This window comes from Oncorhynchus tshawytscha, linkage group LG26 (genome assembly GCF_018296145.1).
Source record: "Oncorhynchus tshawytscha isolate Ot180627B linkage group LG26, Otsh_v2.0, whole genome shotgun sequence".
Lineage (NCBI taxonomy): Eukaryota > Metazoa > Chordata > Actinopteri > Salmoniformes > Salmonidae > Oncorhynchus > Oncorhynchus tshawytscha.
In genome coordinates this window covers 22,251,396-22,277,809 of record NC_056454.1, presented here as the reverse complement: position 1 = coordinate 22,277,809, position 26,414 = coordinate 22,251,396, and the positions used below count along the sequence as shown (strand labels likewise).

Genomic DNA, 26,414 nt, shown 5'->3' with positions numbered 1-26,414 from the left:
TTGGTAGCATTGCCTTTAAATTGTTTAACTTGGGACAAACGTTTCGGGAAGCCTTCCACAAGATTTCCAATCCTAATTGAGTCAGGTTTGTAGGCCTTCTTGCTCGCACACGCTTTTTCAGTCCTGCCCACACATTTTCTATAGGATTGAGGTTAGGGCTCTGTGATGGCCACTCCAATACCTTGACTTTGTTGTCCTTAAGCCTTTTTGCCACAACTTTGGAAGTATGCTTGGGGTCATTGTGTGTAAAAATAGTGTTTAACAGGATTTTGTAACGACTACCTCATCTCTGTACCCCACACAAACAATTATCTGTAAGGTTCCTCAGTCGAGCAGTGAATTTCAAACACAGACTCAACCACAAAGACCAGGGAGGTTGTCCAATGCCTCCCAAAGAAGGGCACCTATTGTTAGATGGGTAAAACATTTTTTTAAAGCAGACATTTGAATATCCCTTTAAGCAGGGTGAAGTTATTAATCACTCTTTGGATGGTGTATTAATACACCCAGTCACTACAAAGATACAGGCGTCCTTCCTAACTCAGTTGCCGGAGAGGAAGGAAACCGCTCAGTTATTTCACCATGACTTTAAAGAAACCTTTGTTTCAGAGTTTAATGGCTGTAATAGGAGAACTGAGGATGGATCAACAACATTGTATTTACTCCACAATACTAACCTAATTTACATAGTAAAAGGAAAGGAAGCCTGTACAGAGCAAAAATATTCCAAAACATGCATCCTGTTTGCAACAAGGCACGGAAATAATACTGCAAAAAATGTGGCAAAGCAATTAACTTTTGGTCCTGAATACAAACTGTTGTGTTTGGGGCAAGTCTAATACCACACATTACATTACAGAATACCACTCTCCATATTTCAAGCATAGTAGTGGCTGCCTCATGTTATGGGTATGCTTGTAATCGTTAAGGACTGGGAAGTTTTTCAGGATAAAAAAAGAAACAGAATAGAGCTAAGCACAGGCACAATCCTATTGAAAAACCTGTTTCAGTCTGCTTTCCAACAGACACTGGGAGACAAATTCACTTTTCAGCAGGACAATAAGCTAAAACACAAGGCCAAATATACACTGGATTTGCTTACAAAGATCACATTTACTGTTCTTAAGTGGCCTAGTTACAGTTTTGACTTAAATCTACTTAAAAATATATGGCAAGACATGAAAATGGTTGTTTAGCAAAGATCAACAACCAATTTGACAGAGCTTGAAGAATTCTGAAAATAATAATGGGCAAATATTGTACAATCCAGGTGTGGAAAGCTCTTAGAGACCCAGAAGAGAGGCTCTTAGAGACCCAGAAAGACTCACAGCTGTAATCACTGCCAAAGGTGATTCTTGTCACGCCCTGACCTTAGAGATCCTTATTAATTCTCTATGTTTGGTTAGGTCAGGGTGTGACTCGGGTGGGAAAGTTTATGTTTTCTATTTCTTTGTTTTTGGCCAAGTGTGGTTCCCAATCAGAGGCAGCTGTCTATCGTTGTTTCTGATTGGGGATAATATATAAGTTGTAATTTTCCTTTTGGGTTTTGTGGGATCTTGTTTTCTGTTTAGTTTCTTAGCCTTACAGAACTGTGCGCTTTCGTTTTTTGTCTTTGTTATTTTGGTGTCATCAATAAAAAGACGTTGTACGCCTACCATGCTGCGCCTTGGTCCACTCTTCATTCTACAAACGAGCGCCGTTACAATTCTAACACGTATTGATTCAAGGGTGTGAATACATATGTAAATGTTATTCTGTATTTCATTTTAAATACATTTGCAAATATTTTTTAAAACATGTTTAGTTTTTCATTATGGGGTATTGTGTGTAGATGGGTGAGAAAAACATATATTTAATCCATTTTGAATTCCGACTGGAACACAATAAAATGTGGATTAAGTCAAGTGGTATGGATACTTTCTGAAGGCACTGTATTTGCACCTCTGTAAACTTCTTGTGAAATGGTTTAAAAAGCAGCACAGTACGGTTTGTGTTGGGGAACTTGTTTTTAAGGTTCTGAACTCTGTGTGCAGGTATATGGGGGATAGGTGTGGCCACTCAGAAGGTGAACCTAAACCAGGTCCCCATGGGGCGGGACATCAACAGCCTTGTCTTGAGGCATGATGGCTCAGTGTACCACAACAACGAGGAGAAAAACCGCCTGCCTGCCAACAGTCTTCCACAGGAGGGGGACATCATGGTGAGTGGACTGGTTTGGTGGAGCGTAACAAAGTCATACTAAACACACTCAAGGTCTATATAAAGTGTCAATAAACATGAGCTATAACAACTCAAGCAAGGAAAGCACATGGCATACTTGACAAACATAGGCACATTATTATTTTCTAATAAACAAAAGGAAGTACTCAACTCCAGATACATAGGCAAAAAAACTTACTCATTAATGCATTCAGGTAATGAAGGGAATAAACTTCAAAAGGTAAGAACTATAAACTAACAGTGCAAATATCATGGAACAGCTATATGGAAACTCCATTATCATGGTACTTCTTAATGGTAAGTTTACAAACGTATGTTATGGCAAGTGTAATCAAAACTTGTATCTCTGGTAAGTGGTGAAATAAGTATAACTACCGGTAGTTATAATTGTGATGGCTTAGCAGATAATATGAAAAGATGATCAGTCTTTACCTAGCTAAAAGAGAAGGAATATAATATCTGGTGTTTACAGGAAACTCATTCTACACCTTTTAGATGAAGTTGAGTGGGAAAATGACTGGGGTGGGGGAGATATATTTCACCCATGGGCAAAGAAACTCAAAAGGGGTGACAATATTAATGAACAATAATTTTGATCCAAACGTGCAAACTGTTCAAATGGATCCGCAAGGAATGTGGATCCTTTTAAATATGCTATTGGACCATAAACCGATTTGGCTCATTAATCTATACAGTCCAAATAATGATGATCCACACTTCTTTGAAAATATATATAATAATTTATCATTCTCACAAGCAATACATGACTCAATTATTATGGTGGGAGATTATAATATGGTTTTAAGTACCTCAATGGACCGTAAAGGAAATCACACTACAAACTGTCACCCTCATGCACCTCATACACCTCATGCACACAAGGAAATCCTGAATATTATGGATATATTGGAACTAGTGGATATTTGGAGGCTTAAATATCCTAACTGAGTGAGCTATACAGTACCAGTCAAAAGTTTGGACACACCTACTCATTCAAGGGTTTTTCTTTATTTTTATTATTTTCTACATTGTAGAATAATAGTGACGACATCAAAACTATGAAATAGCACATATGGAATCATGTAATTAAACAAATGAAAATATATTTCATATTTGAGATTCTTCAATGTAGCCACCCTTTGCCTTGATGACAGCTCTGCACACTCTTGGCATTCTCTCAACCAGCCTCATGAGCTTCAAAAGCACCTGGAATGCTTTTCCAACAGTATAGTCCCCACGATATGCAACTGTTCAGGGAAGTCATGAACCAATACACGCAGTCAGTCAGGAAAGCAAAGGCTAGCTTTTTCAAAAAACGACAAAAAGTTTTGGGACACTGTAAAGTCCGTGGAGAACAAGAGCACCTCCTCCCAGCTGCCCACTGCACCGAGGCTAGGTAACACAGTCACCACTGATAAATCACCACTGAAATAAATTTTCAAGAAGCATTTCTCAACGGCTGGCCATGCCTTCCTCCTGGCTACTCCAACCCCGGCCAACAGCTCCGCCCCCCCCCCGCAGCTGCTTGCCCAAGCCTCCCCAGCTTCTCCTTCACCCAAATCCAGACAGCAGATGTTCTGAAAGAGCTGCAAAACCTGGACCTGTACAAATCAGCTGGGCTAGACAATCTGGACCCTCTCTTTCTAAAACTATCTTCTGCCATTGTTGCAACCCCTATTACCAGCCTGTTCAACCTCTCTTTCATATCGTCCGAGATCCCTAAAGATTGGAAAGCTGCCGCGGTCATCCCCCTCTTCAAAGTGGATGACACCCTAGACCCAAACTGTTACAGACCTATATCCATCCTGCCCTGCCTTTCTAAAGTCTTCAAAAGCCAAGTTAATAAACAGATCTCTGACCATTTTGAATCCCACCGTACCTTCTCCGCTGTGTAATCCGGCTTCCGAGCTGGTCACGGGTGCACCTCAGCCACGCTCATGGTACTAAAATATATATCATAACCGCCATCGATAAAAGACAGTACTATGCAGCCGTCTTCATCGACCTGGCCAAGGCTTTCGACTCTGTCAATCACCGTATTCTTATCGGCAGACTCAATAGCCTTGGTTTTTCTAATGACTGCCTCGCCTGGTTCACCAACTACTTTGCAGACAGAGTTCAGTGTGTCAAATCGGAGGGCATGTTGTCCGGACCTCTGGCAGTCTCTATGGGGGTGCCACAGGGTTCAATTCTCGGGCGACTCTTTTCTCTGTATATATCAATGATGTCGCTCTTGCTGTGGGCGATTCCCTGATCCACCTCTATGCAGACGACCCCATTCTGTATACTTCTGGCCCTTCCTTGGACACTGTGCTAACTAACCTCCAAACGAGCTTCAATGCCATACAACACTCCTTCCGTGGCCTCCAACTGCTCTTAAATGCAAGTACAACCACAAATGCATGCTTTTCAACCGTTCGCTGCCCACACCCGCCCGCCCAACTAACATCACCACCCTGGACCGTTCCGACCTAGAATATGTGGTTAACTATAAATACCTAGGTGTCTGGCTAGACTGTAAACTCTCCTTCCAGACTCATATTAAACATCTACAATCAAAAATCAAATCTAGAATTGGCTTTCTATTTCGCAACAAAGCCTCCTTCACTCACGCCACCAAACTTACCCTTGTAAAACTGACTATCCTACCGATCCTCGACTTCGGCGATGTCATCTACAAAATAGCTTCCAACACTCTACTCAGCAAACTGGATGCAGTCTATCACAGTGCCATCCGTTTGGTTACCAAATCACCTTATACTACCCACCACTGCGACCTGTATGCTCTAGTCGGCTGGCCCTCGCTACATATTTGTCGCCAGACCCACTGGCTCAAGGTCCTCTATAAGTCTATGCTAGGTAAAGCTCCGCCTTATCTCAGTTCACTGGTCACGATAACAACACCCACCCGTAGCACACGTTCCAGCAGGTATATCTCAGTGATTATCCCCAAAGCCAACACCCCATTTGGCCGCCTTTCCTTCCAGTTCTCTGCTGCCAATGACTGGAACGAATTGCAAAAATCGCTGAAGTTGGAGACTTTTATTTCCCTCACCAACTTTAAACATCAACTATCTGAGCAGCTAACCGATCGCTGCAGCTGTACATAGTCCATCTGTAAATAGTCCACCAAATCTATCAACCTCATCCCCATACTGTTTTTATTTAATTTACTTTTCTGCTATTTTGCACACCAGTATCTCTACTTGTACATCATCATCTGCTCATTTATCACTCCAGTGTTAATCTGCTAAATTGTAACTTCGCTCCTATGGCCTATTTATTGCTTACCTCCTCATGCCTTTTTCACACACTGTATATAGACTTTCTTTTTTCTATTGTGTCATTGATTTGTTTATTGTGTTATTGGCTTGTTTATTGTTTACTCCATGTGTAACTCTGTGTTGTTGTCTGTGTCACTGCTTTGCTTTATCTTGGCCAGGTCGCAGTTGCAAATGAGAACTTGTTCTCAACTAGCCTACCTAGTTAAATAAAGGTGAAATAAAAAACAGTCTTGAAGGAGTTCCCACATATGCTCAGTACTTTGGCTGCTTTTCCTTCACTCTGCGGTCCAACTCATCCCAAACCATCTCAATTGGGTTAAGGTCAGGTGATTGTGGAGGCCAGGTCATCTGATGCAGCACTCCATCACTCTCCTTCTTGGTCAAATAGCCCTAACACAGCCTGGAGGTGTGTTTTGAGTCATTGTCCTGTTGAAAAACAAATCAAATTAAATTTTATTGGTCACATACAGTTAGCAGATGTTAATGCGAGTGTAGCGAAATGCTTGTGCTTCTAGTCCTGACTGTGCAGTAATATCTAACAAATAATCTAACAATTTCACAACAACTACCTTATACACAAAAGTGTAAAGGAAGGAATAAGAACATGTACATATAAATAAATGGATGAGCGATGGCCGAACGGCATAGGCAAGATGCAGTAGATGGTATAGAGTACTGTATATACATATGAGATGAGTAATGTAGGGTATGTAAACATTATATAAAGTGGCATTGTTTAAAGTGACTAGTGATACATTTATTACATCCAATTTTTGATTATTAAAGTGACTAGAGATGACTCACTCGGTATGTTGGCAGCAGCCACTCAATGTTAGTGATGGCTGTTTAACAGTCTGATGGCCTTGAGATAGATGCTGTTTTTCAGTCTCTCGGTTCCAGCTTTGATGTACCTGTACTGACCTCGCCTTCTGGATGACAGCGGGATGAACAGACAGTGGCTCGGGTGGTTGTTGTCCTTGATTATCTTTTTGGCCTTCCTGTGAAATCAGGTGGTGTAGATGTCCTGGAGGGCAGTTAGGTTGCCCCTGTGATGCGTTGTGCAGACCTCACTACCCTCTGGAGAGCCTTATGGTTGTGGGGGGAGCAGTTGCCGTACCAGGCGGTGATGCAGCCCGACAGGATGCTCTCGATTGTGCATCTGTAAAAGTTTGTGAGTGTTTTTGGTGACGAGCAAAATTTCTTCAGCCTCCTGAGGTTGAAAAGACGCTGTTGCGCCTTCTTCACCACGCTGTCTGTGTGGGTGGACCATTTCTGTTTGTCCGTGATGTGTTTGCCGAGGAACTTAAAACTTTCCACCTTCTCCACTACTGTCCCGTCGATGTGGGTAGGGGGGTGCTCCCTCTGCTGTTTCTTGAAGTCCACGATCATCTCCTTTGTTTTGTTGATGTTGAGTGTGAGTGTGAGGTTATTTTCCTGACACCACACTCCGAGGGCCCTCACCTCCTCCCTGTAGGCTGTCTTGTCGTTGTTGGTAATCCATCCTACCACTGTAGTGTCGTCTGCAAACTTGATGATTGAGTTGGAAGCGTGCATGGCCACGCAGTCATGGGTGAACAGGGAGTACAGGAGAGGGCTGAGAACACACCCTTGTGGGGCCCTAGTGTTGAGGATCAGCGGGGTGGAGATGTTGTTTCCTACCCTCACTGCCCATCAAAGTCCAGGACCCAGTTGCACAGGGCGCGGTCGAGACCCAGGGTCTCGAGTTTGATGACGAGTTTGGAGGGTACTATGGTGTTAAATGCTGAGCTGTAATCGATGAACAGCATTCTTACATAGGTATTCCTCTTGTCCAGATGGGTTAGGGTAGTGTGATTGCAATTGCGTCGTCTGTGGACCTAGTGGGGCGGTAAGCAAATTCGAGTGGTCTAGGTAGGGTGGAGGTGATATTATGATCCTTGACTAGTCTCTCAAAGCACTTCATGATGACTGAAGTGAGTGCTATGGGGCGTAGTAGTTTAGCTCAGTTTCCTTAGCTTTCTTGGCAATAGTAACAATGGTGACCCTCTTGAAGCATGTGGGAACAGCAGACTGAGATAGGGATTGATTGAATATGTCCGTAAACACACCAGCCAGCTGGTCTGCACATGCTCTGAGGACGCGGCTAGGGATGCCGCCTGGGCCGGCAGCCTTGCAAGGGTTTTTTACTCACGTTGGCTGCGGTGAAGGAGAGCCTGCAGGTTTTGGTAGCAGGCTGTGTCAGTGGCACTGTGTTGTCCTCAAAGATAGCAAAGAAGTTGTTTAGTTTGTCTGGGAGCATGTCAATGGTGTCCGCGACGGGGCTGGTTTTCTTTTTGTAATCCGTGATTGACTGTAGACCCTGCCACATACGTCTCGTGTCTGTGCCGTTGAATTGCGACTCTACTTTGTCTCTATACTTACGCTTAGGTTGTATGATTGCGTTGCGGAGGGAATAGCTACACTGTTTGTATTGGGTCCTGTTTCCGATCACCTTGCCATAATTAAAAGCAGTGGTTCACGCTTTCAGTTTTGCACGAATGCTGCCATCAATCCACAGTTTCTGGTTTGGGAAGGTTTTAATAGTCACTGTGGGTACAACATCACCGATGCACTTGCTAATAAACTCGCTCACCGAATCAGCGTATACATCAATGTTGTTGTCTGAGGCTGTCCGGAAGATATCCCAGTCCACGTGATCGAAGCAATCTTGAAGCGTAGAATCAGTTTGGTCGGACCAGCGTTGAAAAGACATGAGCACGGGCGCTTCCTGTTTTAAGTTTCTGGCTATAGGCTGGGAGCAAAAAAATAGAATCGTAGTCAGATTTGCCGAAGGGAGGGCTTTGTATGCGTCGTGGAAGTTAGAGTAGCAACGATCCAGAATTCTGCCAGCCCGGGTCGCACATTCGATATGCTGATACAATTTAGAGAGTCCTGTTTTCAGATTAGCCTTGTTAAAATCCCCAGCTACAATAAATTCAGCCTCAGGATATGTGGTTTCCAGTTTACATAGAGTCCAATGAAGTTCTTTCAGGGCCGTCGAGGTGTCTGTTTGGGGGGGATATACACGGCTGTGTTTATAATCTAAAAGAATTCTCTTGGTAGATAATGCGGTCGGCATTTGATTGTAAGGAATTCTAGGTCAGGTGAACAAAAGGACTTGAGTCCCTGTATGTTGTTATGATCACACCACGACTCGTTAATCACAAGGCATACACCCCGCCCTTCTTCTTACCAGAGAGATGTTTGTTTCTGTCAGTGCGATGCGTGAAGAAACCGGGTGGCTGTACCGAATCTGATAAGGTATCCCGAGTGAGCCATGTTTCCGTGAAACAGAGAATGTTACAATCTCTGATGTCTCTCTGGAAGGCAACCCTTGCTCGAATTACGTCTTCCTTGTTGTCAAGAGACTGGACATTGGCGAGTAGTATACTCGGGAGCGGTGAGTGACGTGCCCGTCTATGGAGCCTGACCAGAAGACCGCTCCGTCTGCCCCTTCTGCGGTGCCGTTGTTTTGGGTCGCCTACTGGTATCAAATCAAATCAAATCAAATTTATTTATATAGCCCTTTGTACATCAGCTGATATCTCAAAGTGCTGTACAGAAACCCAGCCTAAAACCCCAAACAGCAAGCAATGCAGGTGTAGAAGCACGGTGGCTAGGAAAAACTCCCTAGAAAGGCCAAAACCTAGGAAGAAACCTAGAGAGGAACCAGGCTATGTGGGGTGGCCAGTCCTCTTCTGGCTGTGCCGGGTGGAGATTATAACAGAACATGGCCAAGATGTTCAAATGTTCATAAATGACCAGCATGGTCGAATAATAATAAGGCAGAACAGTTGAAACTGGAGCAGCAGCACAGTCAGGTGGAAGTTGAAACTGGAGCAGCAGCATGGCCAGGTGGACTGGGGACAGCAAGGAGTCATCATGTCAGGTAGTCCTGGGGCATGGTCCTAGGGCTCAGGTCAGTTGAAACTGGAACAGCAGCATGGCCAGGTGGACTGGGGACAGCAAGGAGTCATCATGTCAGGTAGTCCTGGAGCTCAGGTCCTAGGGCTCAGGTCCTCTGAGAGAGAGAAAGAAAGAGAGAAGGAGAGAATTAGAGAACGCACACTTAGATTCACACAGGACACCATATAGGACAGGAGAGGTTCTCCAGATATAACAAACTGACCCCAGCCCCCCGACACATAAACTACTGCAGCATAAATACTGGAGGCTGAGACAGGAGGGGTCAGGAGACACTGTGGCCCCATCCGAGGTCACCCCCGGACAGGGCCAAACAGGAAGGATATAACCCCACCCACTTTGCCAAAGCACAGCCCCCACACCACTAGAGGGATATCTTCAACCACCAACTTACCATCCTGAGACAAGGCTGAGTATAGCCCACAAAGATCTCCGCCACGGCACAACCCAAGGGGGGCGCCAACCCAGACAGGATGACCACAACAGTGAATCAACCCACTCAGGTGACGCACCCCCTCCAGGGACGGCATGAGAGAGCCCCAGTAAGCCAGTGACCCAGCCCCTGTAATAGGGTTAGAGGCAGAGAATCCCAGTGGAAAGAGGGGAACCGGCCAGGCAGAGACAGCAAGGGCGGTTCGTTGCTCCAGAGCCTTTCCGTTCACCTTCCCACTCCTGGGCCAGACTACACTCAATCATATGACCCACTGAAGAGATGAGTCTTCAGTAAAGACTTAAAGGTTGAGACCGAGTTTGCGTCTCTGACATGGGTAGGCAGACCGTTCCATAAAAATGGAGCTCTATAGGAGAAAGCCCTGCCTCCAGCTGTTTGCTTAGAAATTCTAGGGACAATTAGGAGGCCTGCGTCTTGTGACCGTAGCGTACGTGTAGGTATGTACGGCAGGACCAAATCAGAGAGATAGGTAGGAGCAAGCCCATGTAATGCTTTGTAGGTTAGCAGTAAAACCTTGAAATCAGCCCTTGCTTTGACAGGAAGCCAGTGTAGAGAGGCTAGCACTGGAGTAATATGATCAAATTTTTTGGTTCTAGTCAGGATTCTAGCAGCCGTATTTAGCACTAACTGAAGTTTATTTAGTGCTTTATCCGGGTAGCCGGAAAATAGAGCATTGCAGTAGTCTAACCTAGAAGTGACAAAAGCATGGATAAATTTTTCTGCATCATTTTTGGACAGAAAGTTTCTGATTTTTGCAATGTTACGTAGATGGAAAAAAGATGTCCTTGAAATGGTCTTGATATGTTCTTCAAAAGAGAGATCAGGGTCCAGTGTAACGCCGAGGTCCTTCACAGTTTTATTTGAGACGACTGTACAACCATTAAGATTAATTGTCAGATTCAACAGAAGATCTCTTTGTTTCTTGGGACCTAGAACAAGCATCTCTGTTTTGTCCAAGTTTAATAGTAGAAAGTTTGCAGCCATCCACTTCCTTATGTCTGAAACACATGCTTCTAGCGAGGGCAATTTTGGGGCTTCACCATGTTTCATTGAAATGTACAGCTGTGTGTCATCCGCATAGCAGTGGTATCCGATCCATTGTCCTGGGTGGTGGTCCAAACAGAGGATCCGCTTCGGGAAAGTAGTATTCCTGGTCGTATGTTGGTAAGTTGATGTTGCTCTTACAGTGCCTTGCGAAAGTATTCGGCCCCCTTGAACTTTGCGACCTTTTGCCACATTTCAGGCTTCAAACATAAAGATATAAAACTATATTTTTTTGTGAAGAATCAACAACAAGTGGGACACAATCATGAAGTGGAACGACATTTATTGGATATTTCAAACTTTTTTAACAAATCAAAAACTGAAAAATTGGGCGTGCAGAAATATATGGAAATGTTTGCTCTATCCAAAATTACAACCAACTTTTTGCAGCATTACCACAAAAATGGCGGAGGAAAGTGGAAGGGGGAGAGGGTAAGGAACTTGTTTGTCAGTCCTGTATTAAAGGCCAAAATTGGTATTAAAAAAAGATGATAAAGAAAGAAAGTATACTAGTTCCATTTAAGGACCAAAATATTGACAGCTGTGCCATACAAGTTATTTGGCAATTAGAAATCAAGGCTGGATGTTTTTTTAGAGATCGATGGGAGCGGTTGAGGGTAGCCGTAGTGTGGGATAAAAACTAAAAACAACTAATGTAAAATGTACCATGTCCGTAAAATGTATATGGTATGTTTAAGCTGGAAGTGGAAGCCTAAGTATTGTTGTTCGTCAGTTTACTCCAATGAGGGGAGATAGGGTTAAAAGAAAATAAAGGGGAAAAAATAATATATATATTTATATACACACACATATACAGTGGGCTCCAAAATTACTGGCACCCCTGACTGGCAATGCACAAACAATACTTAAAAATATAAACAATATAATTATAGAGAGAAACTCAAAATAACAACATGTGAAAAATACTGTACTTTATTAATGTTTCAATGGAACTCAACAAAATCATTTATTGAATTAATCTTGATACTAGCCATCCCGGATCCGGGATCTTGAATACAGCCTCAAGCTCATTACCATAACGCAACGTTAACTATTCATGAAAATCGCAAATGAAATGAAATAAATATGCTAGCTCTCAAGCTTAGCCTTTTGTTAACAACACTTGCATCTCAGATTTTCAAAATATGTTTTTCAACCATAGCAAAACAAGCATTTGTGTAACAGTATTGATAGCTAGCGTAGCATTTAGCGTAGCATTGAGCGGGCAACATTTTCACAAAAACAAGAAAAGCATTCAAATAAAATCATTTACCTTTGAAGAACTTTGGATGTTTTCAATGAGGAGACTCTCAGTTAGATAGCAAATGTTCAGTTTTTCCAAAAAGATTCTTTGTGTAGGAGAAATCGCTCCGTTTTGTACATCATGTTTGGCTACCAAAAAAAAACAGAAAATTCAGTCATCAAAACGCCAAACTTTTTCCCAAATTAACTGAAACATGGCAAACGTTGTTTAGAATCAATCCTCAAGGTGTTTTTCACATATCTCTTCGATGATATATCGTTCGTGGAAGTCTGCTTTCTCCTCTGAATCCCATGGAAAAATGCTTGCAGCTGAAGATTACGCACCAATTTCGACAAAGGACACCGGGCGGACACCTGGTAAATGTAGTCTCTTATGGCCAATCTTCCAATGATAGGCCTACAAATACGTCACAATGCTGCAGACACCTTGGGGAAACGACAGAAAGTGTAGGCTCGTTCCTGGCGCATTCACAGCCATATAAGGAGACAATGGAAAACAGCGCCTCAAAAATGTTGCTCACTTCCTGTTTGCAGTTTCATCTTGGTTTCGCCTGTAGCATCAGTTCTGGGGCACTCACAGACAATATCTTTGCAGATTTGGAAACGTCAGAGTGTTTTCTTTCCAAAGCTGTCAATTGTATGCATAGTCGAGCATCTTTTCGTGACAGAATATTGCTCTTAAAACAGGCACGTTTTTTTAATCCAATAATGAAATAGCGCCCCCATAGTTTCAAGACAATCTATGTCCTCCAAATCAAGGTTTCACAATGAATGGCACCATTAAATATTATTGTAAATAACATCTACCAAAATTAAACCAGGAATTAAATTCCACTTATTTAAGTTTATCTAAGTGTTAAGAAAATATATTGAGTCACTATATGTAACAAACTTCTTCTTCGTCTGATGATGAGTAGGAAGGATCAGACCAAAATGCAGCGTTGTAAGTGTCCATGATAATTTATTATATCAGAACACGAGAAAATACAAAATAACAAAGTGAAGGAAAGAAAAGAAAATCGAAACAGTTCTGTATGGTGAAAACACAGACACAGAAATCAACTACCCACAAACACCAGATGGGAACAGGCTACCTAAGTAAGGTTCTCAATCAGAGACAACGATTGACAGCTGCCTCTGATTGGGAACCATACCAGGCCAAACACACAGAACTATAACACACAGAACAAACATAGAATGCCCACCCCAACTCACGCCCTGACCAAACTAAAATAGAGACAAAAAAGGAACTAAGGTCAGGACGTGACGCTATATCACTTCCTTTTTCACTAGGGTGTAAAAATGAGGTAACACCATGAAGAAAAGAACTGGCAGTTCAAAAGAGACAGATGGTCGTAGACCTTCATAAATCTGGTAATGGCTACAAGAAGATCCACAAACGATTGAATATACCACTGAGCACTGTCAGGGCAATTATTACATTTTTTAAAAGATATGGAACAGTTGAAAACCTCACGGTAGAGGACGCAAATGCATTTTGCCCCCAGGATAGGGAGGAGGATGGTGAGAGAAGAATCACAGGCCTTGGTGGTGTCTTTGGGTCACCAGGTTTAAAAAAGCACCATCAGAAAAAAAGCCCTTAATGACCCCAAGACACAGACGCAAGCGTTTGGAGTTTGCTAAACGTAATTTAAATTTAAACGTAATTTAAATTAATTATTTAAATTTAAATCACCATATTGTCCAAGTTCCCTAAAGATTGGAAAGCTGCCGCGGTCATCCCCCTCTTCAAAGGGGGTGACAATCTAGACCCAAACTGTTATAGACCTACAGTGCGGCAAAAAAGTATTTAGTCAGCCACCAATTGTGCAAGTTCACCCACTTAAAAAGATGAGAGAGGCCTGTAATTTTCATCATAGGTACACTTCAACTATGACAGACAAAATTTGAAAAAAAATCCAGAAAATCACATTGTAGGATTTTTTATGAATTTATTTGGAAATTATGGTGGAAAAGAAGTATTGTGTTAATCTGCTAAATTGTAATTACCTCGCTACCATGGCCTATTTATTGCCTACCTCCTCACGCCATTTGCACACACTGTATAGAGACTTTCTTTTTTTCTATTGTGTTATTGACTGTACGCTTGTTTATTCCATGTGTAACTCTGTGTTGTTGTTTGTGTCGCACTGCTATGCTTTATCTTGGCCAGGTCGCAGTTGTAAATGAGAACTTGTTCTCAACTAGCCTACCTGGTGAAATAAAAAAATAAAACATTGTAAACCATCTCAATTGGGTTGAGATTGTGGAGGCCAGGTCATCTGATGCAGCACTCCATCACTGTGTGGATTTATTGAGTGACATGATCATTCCAATTTTGAGACATACACATAACTGAGGCATGGCTCCAAATTGAGGCTTAAAAGTATTTGTTATGGTGCACCATGGAAATAATTCCCTGGAACCCGAGGTAGTAGGACCATATCACCGTTCATGCTAATCGATAACCAGGGTAACTCTGCTAGCTGTTGTCGTGTCTTTACTATCATTAAATGAAGACTTTTAGTTTTATCTAAGTTTCTCTATAATTAGTATTACGCGATCAAACTGATTAATCATGTGACTGTAATTAACTAGGAAGTCGAGGCACCAAGGAAAATATTCAGATTAAAGTTATTATTTCCTAAAATAACTTTTCAAATATTTTCATATCTGATCAATAGTCTTCTGAATAATTAATTATTTACTTTACCTCACGTTAGTCTCATTCCAAACGTCATAAATGCACGAACCCAGTCTTCATTTTGAGTCATCCATACATCAATTGTCTTAAATCATTTATTTATTACTAACTAAGTAATTCACAGAAATGCATAAACAAACAAACAAAGTAAATATGGTTACAAGAAATGATAGGAGAATGTGCCCTAGATGGCTAAACCGGCATGGCGGCTTGTTAGACAAAAGGGGGAGTGGGGTTCACCTGAGAAGTCACTACAGAGTTAATAATTATAACAATTGAAATGCTAATCCTTTGCACATGAACGCTCACTCATTTGGGAACAATTGCAATCAATATATATTTTTATGGTCAGTGTGTCGTCTTGATCGCTGTTGAAAAGTTTGTTTCTTTTGTAGAATTGTCCATCTCTCTCTCTCTCTGTGTCGTGGTTAGAGGGGATAGTTCAGAGCGACATTCATTAATATTGTTGTAGAATGGATGTTTTGGCGGTTGTCGTTCTTCATGTTCAATGATACAGAATTCCTAGCTACAGACTAGTAATTAATATCAAAGACTTGTTCTTATTCTGTCGGTATCAATAGTCTAAGAGTTTAACCACGTGTTATGGTTAAAAGATTCAGCAATGGTCTGCAACCTTTGTCCCCCCTAATGGAGAAAAACATGGTCTACTTGAGGAATTCTCAAGATTGGGGTTTTATTCGGAATTGCCGAAAAGGGGCTGTCCCAGGATGCCTGACCCTAACTGGGCTCGTGGGCGGTCCTCTGATTTAGTTGAACTCAAAATGGAATTGGAGTTTCCTTCATTAAACAGTCCAAAATCACATTACACAATTTTACAAACCGTATCATACTCACTCATTCATCTTATACAACAATTAGATGTAAACCTCATATCTGAGGCTATTACATAAACACCGTTATGGTAATGTGGCCGCACCGTCTCCCATGAGCTTCCCCAAGTTGTAACAAACGGACCAGTTCGTAGCTGGATTCTTCACCCATCTTTTATACCTTCTCCGGAACGTAAATGTTATTCAGACCTCAAGTTCTGTGAGGTGGAAAAAATTCCTTTGTTCTCTATGAAACTTCACTCTAACTCTATACTGTGTGGCCATGAGGCAGGGTCTTCCCTAGGAATTTATGACCTCACTGACCACAGCAGCCTGGTTGAAGGAGCAGAGAGCGGGGGATGGTGCTCGCTGTACCCAAAGAGGGCAACGCCATGACACTGTCCTGTAACACGTTATACAGTGTGCACAAATGTCTTCAAATAGAAAAAGTAAACACGCCATCAAAGGCAGTTGATTATGTATGTTGTGGTTGTGCAGAACACTATCCCAGTAAAAATTACAAGCAGTCTTTTCCGTACCAATGGCAGTGGTGCAGAACAATGGGCACAAGCACTGTTTCTATGGGCACAAGCACTGTTTCTATGGGCACAAGCACTGTTTCTATGGGCACAAGCACTGTTTCTATGGGCACAAGCACTGTTCATGACAAACTGTTCACACCTTTTGCATGTTTTAAATCTTATTTCCTACAATTCTACACATTTTGTCATGGGTTGCAGAGAAACATTAGCAGTTTTAAAGCTTATTTTCTTGCCATGTCTAATGTGTATTCATATGATTTTTGAGTGACTCAAACATTACAACAAAATGTATGGGCTAAAAAAACATTAGCTGACATGGGCTAGTTGATCTGGACATTTCTGATAAAGAGCTCTCTAAGGTATGCAATGACTGACATGAGAGGAAAACTTGCTGCACTACCCAAAAACTTGCTGCACTACCCAAATTCTACTATTACAACTTTCAAGAGTATGTCGAAAGCCAGACTGAGTTCCTAAACATTTTGATAATAATACTATTTTTCAGGGGGGTGGGGAAACACAAAAACAATACTGGCCCCCAGATGCAGTACACTTAGATGGAGGTTCTAAGGGTTGCGCTAGATGGTGATGGACTGAGAGATCAGTCAATTAAAACCATCGGATGTTTCGTCTGCTCCTGCCATAGGCTTCCAGTCATGTCCCGTTCTGAGGCGCTCGGACATCAGACATCTCAACAGAGAGAACCGGCCGGTGGGCGAGATTATCAAAGAAATGACCACCAACAAGTTCTCTAATCTAATTCTTACTGAATTGATCACTGATCAGCTGTATTGATGTTTAAAAACTTCTAAAGATATGGCCTAAATGAATCAGAATAAACTGACCAACACAATCAACATTGATCTAATCAGTTGTATGTTTTCCATCTCAGGGCATCACATATGACCACGTGGAGATGAATCTCTATCTGAATGGGAAGAATATGCACTGTCCAGCTTCAGGGATCAGAGGCACCGTGTTCCCTGTGGTTTATGGTGAGTGTGTGTGTGTACACTGCTGCATGCACACCAATACCAAATATAAAACTATTTATTTTATGAATGTTGTTTTTCTGAACTTTTATTTACATGATATATATTAACCCATGCTCTACCTTTTAATTCCCAGTGGGAAAAAAACAGGCTCAAATGCCTACTAGTAAATCTGCCACAAAGTTGTCTTTATGGTTGTGGTATTTTTCTGCCACAAGAGGGCAGTTCGTACATAGCTGAAACTGACATCCTTCTTTTTGGTTGGAAGCATACGATGTAAAAGCAATTGAACACTACTAGTTGTTGTTGTTGCAGTCAGTGAGTTATGCCTGCGAAAGTACCCTCATGAAACACTGACTGAACCAATGTTGATTTGTTGTCTCCTCTGTTCTAGTGGATGACAGCGCCATCTTAGACTGCCAGTTCAGTGACTTCTACCATGCGGCACCGCAAGGCTTCGAGAAAATTCTGTTTGAGCAGCAGATCTTCTGAGCAGCACCTCCGTATACCTCAAGACCTTTATACATACACACACACAACCCTCAGCTAAGTGCTCCTTGTTGCTCTGCAGAAATCTGTGACCTCTTCGTTCCGACTGGTTTGAGTATCCCTTTGTGTGTGTGTGTGTGTTGTGTTGTGTTGCGTCCTAGTTACGCCCTGCTTTAATGCTGTTCTGGGTCCATGTGGGTAGTTTAGCTCTTGTTTGATGCCAACACTGGAGCAGTAAGAAAACGGATCCCCAGACAACAGTGAATGGCATAGAGTAGACAAAGTGTGGTGTGCATTTGCAACTGAAAGATAGTCAAGTCAGTCAATATTTATTTTATTCAGTTATAATCATCCTGCATTGCCTCAATCTTGTATGGTTGCTGCTTCTTTCAGAAAAGAGAGTTTAAACCATGTTTAGGTGTTTTCTTATTTATATTTATTTGTTAAGCTGACACTAATGTTCAATGTTTTGTTTCCCTGATATTTTGATTTGTTATTTTAATTATGATCTGTCTTTAAAAGTAATTTGTTATGGCTCTGATTGGCATTCCAAATATCAGCAATCTGGCGAAGCTCTGCTCATTGGCTGTATTCGGGGATGTGACATTTTCCGACCCTACTGTATTTCATTTCAAATGCATATCCTCCTTTGAAGCGTGAAAACGGTCTTAAATGTTAAACGCTTATTTTTGTTTGCACTAATGAGATGTATGTTGAATATTAAACCAAATACAATAAAGAAACTTGTCTCTGAAAGCATTTCCTCTTTTGGGACTACTTTATTTAATATACTGCAAATGTCTAGCAACCCAAAGGTTGCGCGTTCGAATCTCATCATGGAGAGATTTAGCTACTATATAACTACTTAGCATGTTAGCTAACCCTTCCCTTAACCTAAACCCTTTAACCTAACTCATAACCCTTATCCCTAGACTAGCTAACTTTAGCCACAAATTGGAATTTGTAATGTACACTACCGTTCAAAAGTTTGGGGTCACTTAGAAATGTCCTTGTTTTTGAAAGAAAAGCACATTTTTTTGTCCATTAAAATAACATCAAATTGATCAGAAATACAGTGTAGACATTGTTAATGTTGTAAATGACTATTGTAGCTGCAAATGGCAGATTTATTTTATTTTTATGGAATATCTACATAGGCGTACAGAGGCATACAGAGGCCCATTATCAGCAACCATCACTCCTGTGTTCCATTCCAATGGACAACGTGCCAGTTAGATAATCCAAGTTCATCATTTTGAAATGCTAACTGATCATTAGAAAACCCTTTTGCAATTATGTTAGCACAGCTGAAAACTGTTGTCCTGATTAAAGAAGCAATAAAACTGTCCTTCTTTAGACTAGTTGAATATCTGGAACATCAGCATTTGTGGGTGCGATTACAGGCTCAACATAGCCAGAAACAAAGAACTTTCATCTGAAACTTGACAGTCTATTCTCATTCTGAGAAATGAAGGCTATTTCATGTGAGAAATTGCCAAGAATACTGAAGATCTCGTACAACGCTGTGTACTTCTCCCTTCACAGAACAGAAACAGGCTCTAATCAGAATAGAAAGAGGAGTGGGACACCCTGGTGCACAACTGAGCAAGAGGACAAGTACATTAGAGTGTCTAGTTTGAGAAACGGACGCCTCACTTGTCCTCAACTGGCAGCTTCATTAAATAGTACCCGCAAAACAACCGTCTCAACGTCAACAGTGAAGAGGCGACTCCGGGATGCTGGCCTTCTAGGAAGTTATTTTTGTTATTTTGCACATCTTAATCTTTTCTTTTAATTGGCCAAATCAAATCAAATTTATTTATATAGCCCTTCGTACATCAGCTGATATCTCAAAGTGCTGTACAGAAACCCAGCCTTAAACCCCAAACAGCAAGCAATGCAGGTGTAGAAGCACGGTGGCTAGGAAAAACTCCCTAGAAAGGCCAAAACCTAGGAAGAAACCTAGAGAGGAACCAGGCTATGTGGGGTGGCCAGTCCTCTTCTGGCTGTGCCGGGTGGAGATTATAACAGAACATGGCCAAGATGTTCAAATGTTCATAAATGACCAGCATGGTCGTATAATAATAAGGCAGAACAGTTGAAACTGGAGCAGCAGCAGTATTTATTTCAGCTATTATTTCTTTCATCCCATTCCCAGTGGACCAGAAGTTTACATACACTCAATTAGTATTTGGTTCCCTTTAAATTGTTTAACTTGGGTCAAACGTTTCCGGGTAGACTTCTACAAGCTTCCCACAATAAGTTGGGTGAATTTTGGCCCATTCCTCCTGACAAAGCTGGTGTGACTGAGTTAGGTTTTTAGGCCTCCTTGATCACACACGCTTTTTCAGTTCTGCCCACAAATTTTCTATAGGATGAGGTCAGGGCTTTGTGATGGCCACTCCAATAACTTGACTTTGTTGTCCTTAAGCCATTTTCCACAACTTTTAAGTATGCTTGGGGTCATAGTCCATTTGAAAGACCCATTTGAGACCAAGCTTTAACTTCCTGACTGATGTCTTGACATGTTGCTTCAATATATCCACATTATTGTCCTCCTCATGTGCCATCCATTTTGTGAAGTGCACCAGTCCCTCCTGCAGCAAAGCACCCCCACAACATGATGCTGCCACCCCTGTGCTTCACAGTTGAGATGGTGTTCTTCGGCTTGCAAGCATCCCTCTTTTTCCTCCAAACATAACGATGGTCATTATGGCCAAACAGTTCTATTTGTGTTTCATCAGACCAGAGGACATTTCTCTAAAAAGTACAATCTTTGTCCCCAAGTGCAGTTGCAAACCGTTGTCTGGCTTTTTTATGGCGGTTTTGGAGCAGTGGCTTCTTCCTTGTTGAGCGCCCTTTCAGGTTCTGTCGATACAGGAATCGTTTTACTGTGGATATAGATACTTTTGTACCTGTTTCCTCCAGCATCTTCACAAGGTCCTTTGCTGTTGTTCTGGGATTGATTTGCACTTTTTTCACCAAAGTACGTTCATCTCTAGGAGACTGAACGCATCTCCTTCCTGAGCAGTATGACGGCTGTGTGGTCCATGGTGTTTATACTTGCGTACTATTGTTTGTACAGATGAGCGTGGTACCTTCAGGCGTTTAGAAATTGCTCCCAAGGATGAACCAGACTTGTGGAGGTCTACAAATTTTTTTCTGAGGTCTTGGCTGATTTCTTGTTATTTTCCCATGATGTCAAGCAAAGAGGCACTGAGTTTGAAGGTAGGCCTTGAAACACATCCACAGGTACACCTCCAATTGACTCAAATTATGTCAATTAGCCTATCAGAAGCTTCTAAAGCCATGACATCATTTTCTGGAATTTTCCACGCTGTTTAAAGGCACAGTCAACTTAGTGTATGTAAACTTCTGACTCACTGGAATTGTGATACAGTGAATTATAGTGAAATAATCTGTTTGTAAACAATTGTTGGAAAAATGACTTGTGTCATGCACAAAGTAGATGTCCTAACCGGTTTGCCAAAACTATAGTTTGTTAACAAGAAATTTGTGGAGTGGGTGAAAAACAAGTTTTAATGACTCCAATCTATGTGTATGTAAACTTCCAACTTCAACTGTGCTTGTCCTCTTGCTCAGTTGTGCACGGGGGCCTCCCACCCCTTTTTCTATTCTGGTTAGAGCCAGTTTGCGTTGTTCTGTGAAGGGAGTAGTACACAGCGTTGTATGAGATCTTCAGTTTCTTGGTAATTTTTTGCATGGAATAGCCTTCATTTCTCAGAACAAGAATGGACTGACGAGTTTCAGAAGAAAGGGCTTTGTTTCTGGCCATTTTGAACCTGTAATCGAACCCACAAATGCTGATGCTCAAGATACTCAACTAGTCTAAAGAAGGCCAGTTTTATTGCTTCTTTAATCAGAACAACAGTTTTTAGCTGTGCTAACATAATTGCAAAAGGGTTTTCTAATGATCAATTAGCCTTTTAAAATGATGAACTTGGATTAGCTAACACAATGTGCCATTGGAACACAGGAGTGATGGTTGCTGATAATGGGCCTCTGTACACCTATGTAGATATTCCATTAAGAAAATCAACCGTTTCCAGCTACAATAGTCATTTACAACATTACCAATGTCTACACTGTATTTCTGATCAATTTTATGTTATTTTAACGGACAAAAAATGTGCTTTTCTTTCAAAAACAAGAACATTTCGAAGTGACCCCAAACTTTTGAACGGTCGTGTATATGTTTAGGAAGGTTGTAACTATTGTACGAATTGCAATTCGTATCATACGATTTGTAATTCAAAACATATACTAAATGGATGATGTACATTCACAAATTAATACATCTCATACGAATCGTAACACATCATATTCATTGGAGTGTCCCGGCTCAGAAAAAGAGGGAAACGAAGCGGTCTTCTGGTCAGACTCCGGAGACGGGCACATTGTGCACCACTCCCTAGCATTCTTCTTGCCAATGTCCAGTCTCTTGACAACAAGGTTGATGAAATCCGAGCAAGGGTAGCATTCCAGAGGGACATCAGAGACTGTAACGTTCTCTGCTTCACGGAAACATGGCTAACTGGAGAGACGCAATCCGAAGCGGTGCAGCCAGCGGGTTTCTCCACGCATCGCACCGACAGAAACAAACATCTTTCTGGTAAGAAGACGGGCGGGGGCGTATGTCTTATGGCCAACGTGACATGGTGTGATGAAAGAAACATACAGGAACTCAAATCCTTCTGTTCACCTGATTTAGAATTCCTCACAATCAAATGTAGACCGCATTATCTACCAAGAGAATTCTCTTCGATTATAATCACAGCCGTATATATCCCCCCCTAAGCAGACACATCGATGGCTCTGAACGAACTTTATTTAACTCTCTGCAAACTGGAAACGATTTATCCGGAGGCTGCATTCATTGTAGCTGGGGATTTTAACAAGGCTAATCTGAAAACAAGACTCCCTAAATTTTATCAGCATATCGATTGCGCAACCAGGGGTGGAAAGACCCTGGATCATTGTTACTAATACTTCCGCGACGCATATAAGGCCCTGCCCCGCCCCCCTTTCGGAAAAGCTGACCACGACTCCATTTTGTTGATCCCTGCCTACAGACAGAAACTAAAACAAGAAGCTCCCACGCTCAGGTCTGTCCAACGCTGGTCCGACCAAGCTGACTCCACACTCCAAGACTGCTTCCATCACGTGGACTGGGAGATGTTTCGTATTGCGTCAGACAACAACATTGACGAATATGAAGATGTCGTTCCCATAGCAACGATTAAAACATTCCCTAACCAGAAACCGTGGATTGATGGCAGCATTCGTGTGAAACTGAAGGCACGAACCACTGCTTTTAATCAGGGCAAGGTGTCTGGTAACATGACTGAATACAAACAGTGCAGCTATTCCCTCCGCAAGGCTATCAAACAAGCTAAACGCCAGTACAGAGACAAAGTAGAATCTCAATTCAACGGCTCAGACACAAGAGGCATGTGGCAGGGTCTACAGTCAATCACGGACTACAGGAAGAAACCCAGCCCAGTCACGGACCAGGATGTCTTGCTCCCAGGCAGACTAAATAACTTTTTTGCCCGCTTTGAGGACAATACAGTGCCACTGACACGGCCTGCAACGGAAACATGCGGTCTCTCCTTCACTGCAGCCGAAGTGAGTAAGACATTTAAACGTGTTAACCCTCGCAAGGCTGCAGGCCCAGACGGCATCCCCAGCCGCGCCCTCAGAGCATGCGCAGACCAGCTGGCCGGTGTGTTTACGGACATATTCAATCAATCCCTATACCAGTCTGCTGTTCCCACATGCTTCAAGAGGGCCACCATTGTTCCTGTTCCCAAGAAAGCTAAGGTAACTGAGCTAAACGACTACCGCCCGTAGCACTCACATCCGTCATCATGAAGTGCTTTGAGAGACTAGTCAAGGACCACATCACCTCCACCCTACCTGACACCCTTGACCCACTCCAATTTGCTTACCGCCCAAATAGGTCCACAGACGATGCAATCTCAACCACACTGCACACTGCCCTAACCCATCTGGACAAGAGGAATACCTATGTGAGAATGCTGTTCATCGACTACAGCTCGGCATTCAACACCATAGTACCCTCCAAGCTCGTCATCAAGCTCGAGACCCTGGGTCTCGACCCCGCCCTGTGCAACTGGGTACTGTACTTCCTGACGGGCCGCCCCCAGGTGGTGAGGGTAGGCAACAACATCTCCTCCCCGCTGATCCTCAACACTGGGGCCCCACAAGGGTGCGTTCTGAGCCCTCTCCTGTACTCCCTGTTCACCCACGACTGCGTGGCCATGCACGCCTCCAACTCAATCATCAAGTTTGCGGACGACACAACAGTGGTAGGCTTGATTACCAACAACGACGAGACGGCCTACAGGGAGGAGGTGAGGGCCCTCGGAGTGTGGTGTCAGGAAAATAACCTCACACTCAACGTCAACAAAACTAAGGAGATGATTGTGGACTTCAGGAAACAGCAGAGGGAACACCCCCATCCACATCGATGGAACAGTAGTGGAGAGGGTAGCAAGTTTTATGTTCCTCGGCATACACATCACAGACAAACTGAATTGGTCCACTCACACAGACAGCATCGTGAGGAAGGCGCAGCAGCGCCTCTTCAACCTCAGGAGGCTGAAGAAATTCGGCTTGTCACCAAAAGCACTCAGAAACTTCTACAGATGCACAATCGAGAGCATCCTGGCGGGCTGTATCACCGCCTGGTATGGCAACTGCACCGCCCTCAACCGTAAGGCTCTCCAGAGGGTAGTGAGGTCTGCACAACGCATCACCGGGGGCAAACTACCTGCCCTCCAGGACACCTACACCACCCGATGCTACAGGAAGGCCATAAAGATCATCAAGGACATCAACCACCCGAGCCACTGCCTGTTCACCCCGCTGTCATCCAGAAGGCGAGGTCAGTACAGGTGCATCAAAGCTGGGACCGAGAGACTGAAAAACAGCTTCTATCTCAAGGCCATCAGACTGTTAAACAGCCACCACTAACATTGAGTGGCTACTGCCAACACACTGTCAATGACACTGACTCTACTCCAGCCACTTTAATCATGGGAATTGATGGGAAATGATGTAAATATATCACTAGCCACTTTAAACAATGCTACCTTATATAATGTTACTTACCCTACATTATTTATCTCATATGCATACGTTGATACTGTACTCTATATCATCAACTGCATCCTTATGTAATACATGTATCACTAGCCACTTTAACTATGCCACTTGGTTTACATACTTATCTCATATGTATATACTGTACTCGATATCATCTACTGTATCTTGCCTATGCTGCTCTGTACCATCACTCATTCATATATCCTTATGTACATATTCTTTATCCCCTTACACTGTGTATAAGACAGTAGTTTTTTTGGAATTGTTAGTTAGATTACTTGTTCGTTATTACTGCATTGTCGGAACTAGAAGCACAAGCATTTCGCTACACTCGCATTAACATCTGCTAACCATGTGTATGTGACAAATAAAATTTGATTTGATTTGATTTATTTTTCACTATGTTACGTCTACCCCAGAGACCAGGTTGCAGCTACATATCATAGACTCTAGACAAATATCTTGTATTGTTTCCCCTTTTTGACAATTTGATGTGAACAGTAAGCACACAAACACTTTACAGGCCTCTCTCTTAGTGCACTAGCTGTGTCATAAACAATATCACTATGTTGTGAATGGGTCAAAATCCTGATGGGAAAAATGTCATTCGCAGTTGCAAATGAGAACTTGTTCTCAACTAGCCTACCTGGTTAAATAAAGGTGAAATAAAACAATTGGTTAGGCCATGGTACATGAATCGTAAAGGTGGATGCATATTTTCAAAATTGTAATGATTTAACCCTTTAGACCCCAATAGAATTATAGAGTGCTGCTGTAGATTACTGAACACTTTCAAGATAAAGATAATTTTGTCACACATTTCAAACAGACATAGTTCAAAAACAAAGAACAAATGACAATTACAAATTACTTTTAAAGAGCACAACCTATTATTTAATATGACACCACATTCATGTCAACAGGAATAACAGTAATTTTGTCTTCCATTGTGTAAAGACACTCACTTTCAAAAAACAATCAGCACGCAACACAACAAAACACTCTAGAGTATTTCAGTACATTTGACAAAATTACTCACTCAAAATGTACCAAGTATAATAGATTATAATATATTATATAATATATTATAAATATATATAAATAAATGAAATATCCAAAATGTGACAATGTTCAGAAAGTGTCTCAACACCCACACAAAGTTGGCTATTTGATTGACAATGATTCTTACTTTTGTAACAATGTAAAAATGCAAACAACTATTCAGAGACTATTTAAAAGTGTAGGTAACCTCTCTCAATAAGATTTAGTACAGACCAGGTCTGACACAAAATTTTGAAATAGAAGCCTACTTTGTCAACATTTCAGTAAATGCAACAAGTATTAGATTGAGACAGATAAAGAGAGAAGATACAAAACACGACAACTGTTCAGAGACAATAGAAGATTTGTAGGAGGAATTGTCTGTAGAGCTCAGAGTCAGGATTGTTTTGAGGCACAGATCTAGACCAAAAAATGTCTGCAGCATTGAAGGTCCCACAGA

The 26,414-nt window shown here is 42.1% G+C and overlaps 1 protein-coding gene across 1 annotated transcript in view; it reads left to right on the top strand.

Moving 5' to 3' along the window:
• Positions 1-18,520, top strand: part of LOC112225381 (SPRY domain-containing protein 7) — a 32,951-nt gene extending 14,431 nt beyond the window's left edge. Inside the window, exons 3-5 of the mRNA XM_024389312.2 lie at positions 2,034-2,200; positions 17,173-17,275; positions 17,667-18,520. Of these exons, the coding sequence (XP_024245080.1) occupies positions 2,034-2,200; positions 17,173-17,275; positions 17,667-17,764 (368 nt within the window). The 3' untranslated portion in view covers positions 17,765-18,520. The remainder of the gene's footprint in view (positions 1-2,033; positions 2,201-17,172; positions 17,276-17,666) is intronic.
• The last annotated feature ends 7,894 nt before the right edge of the window (positions 18,521-26,414 follow it).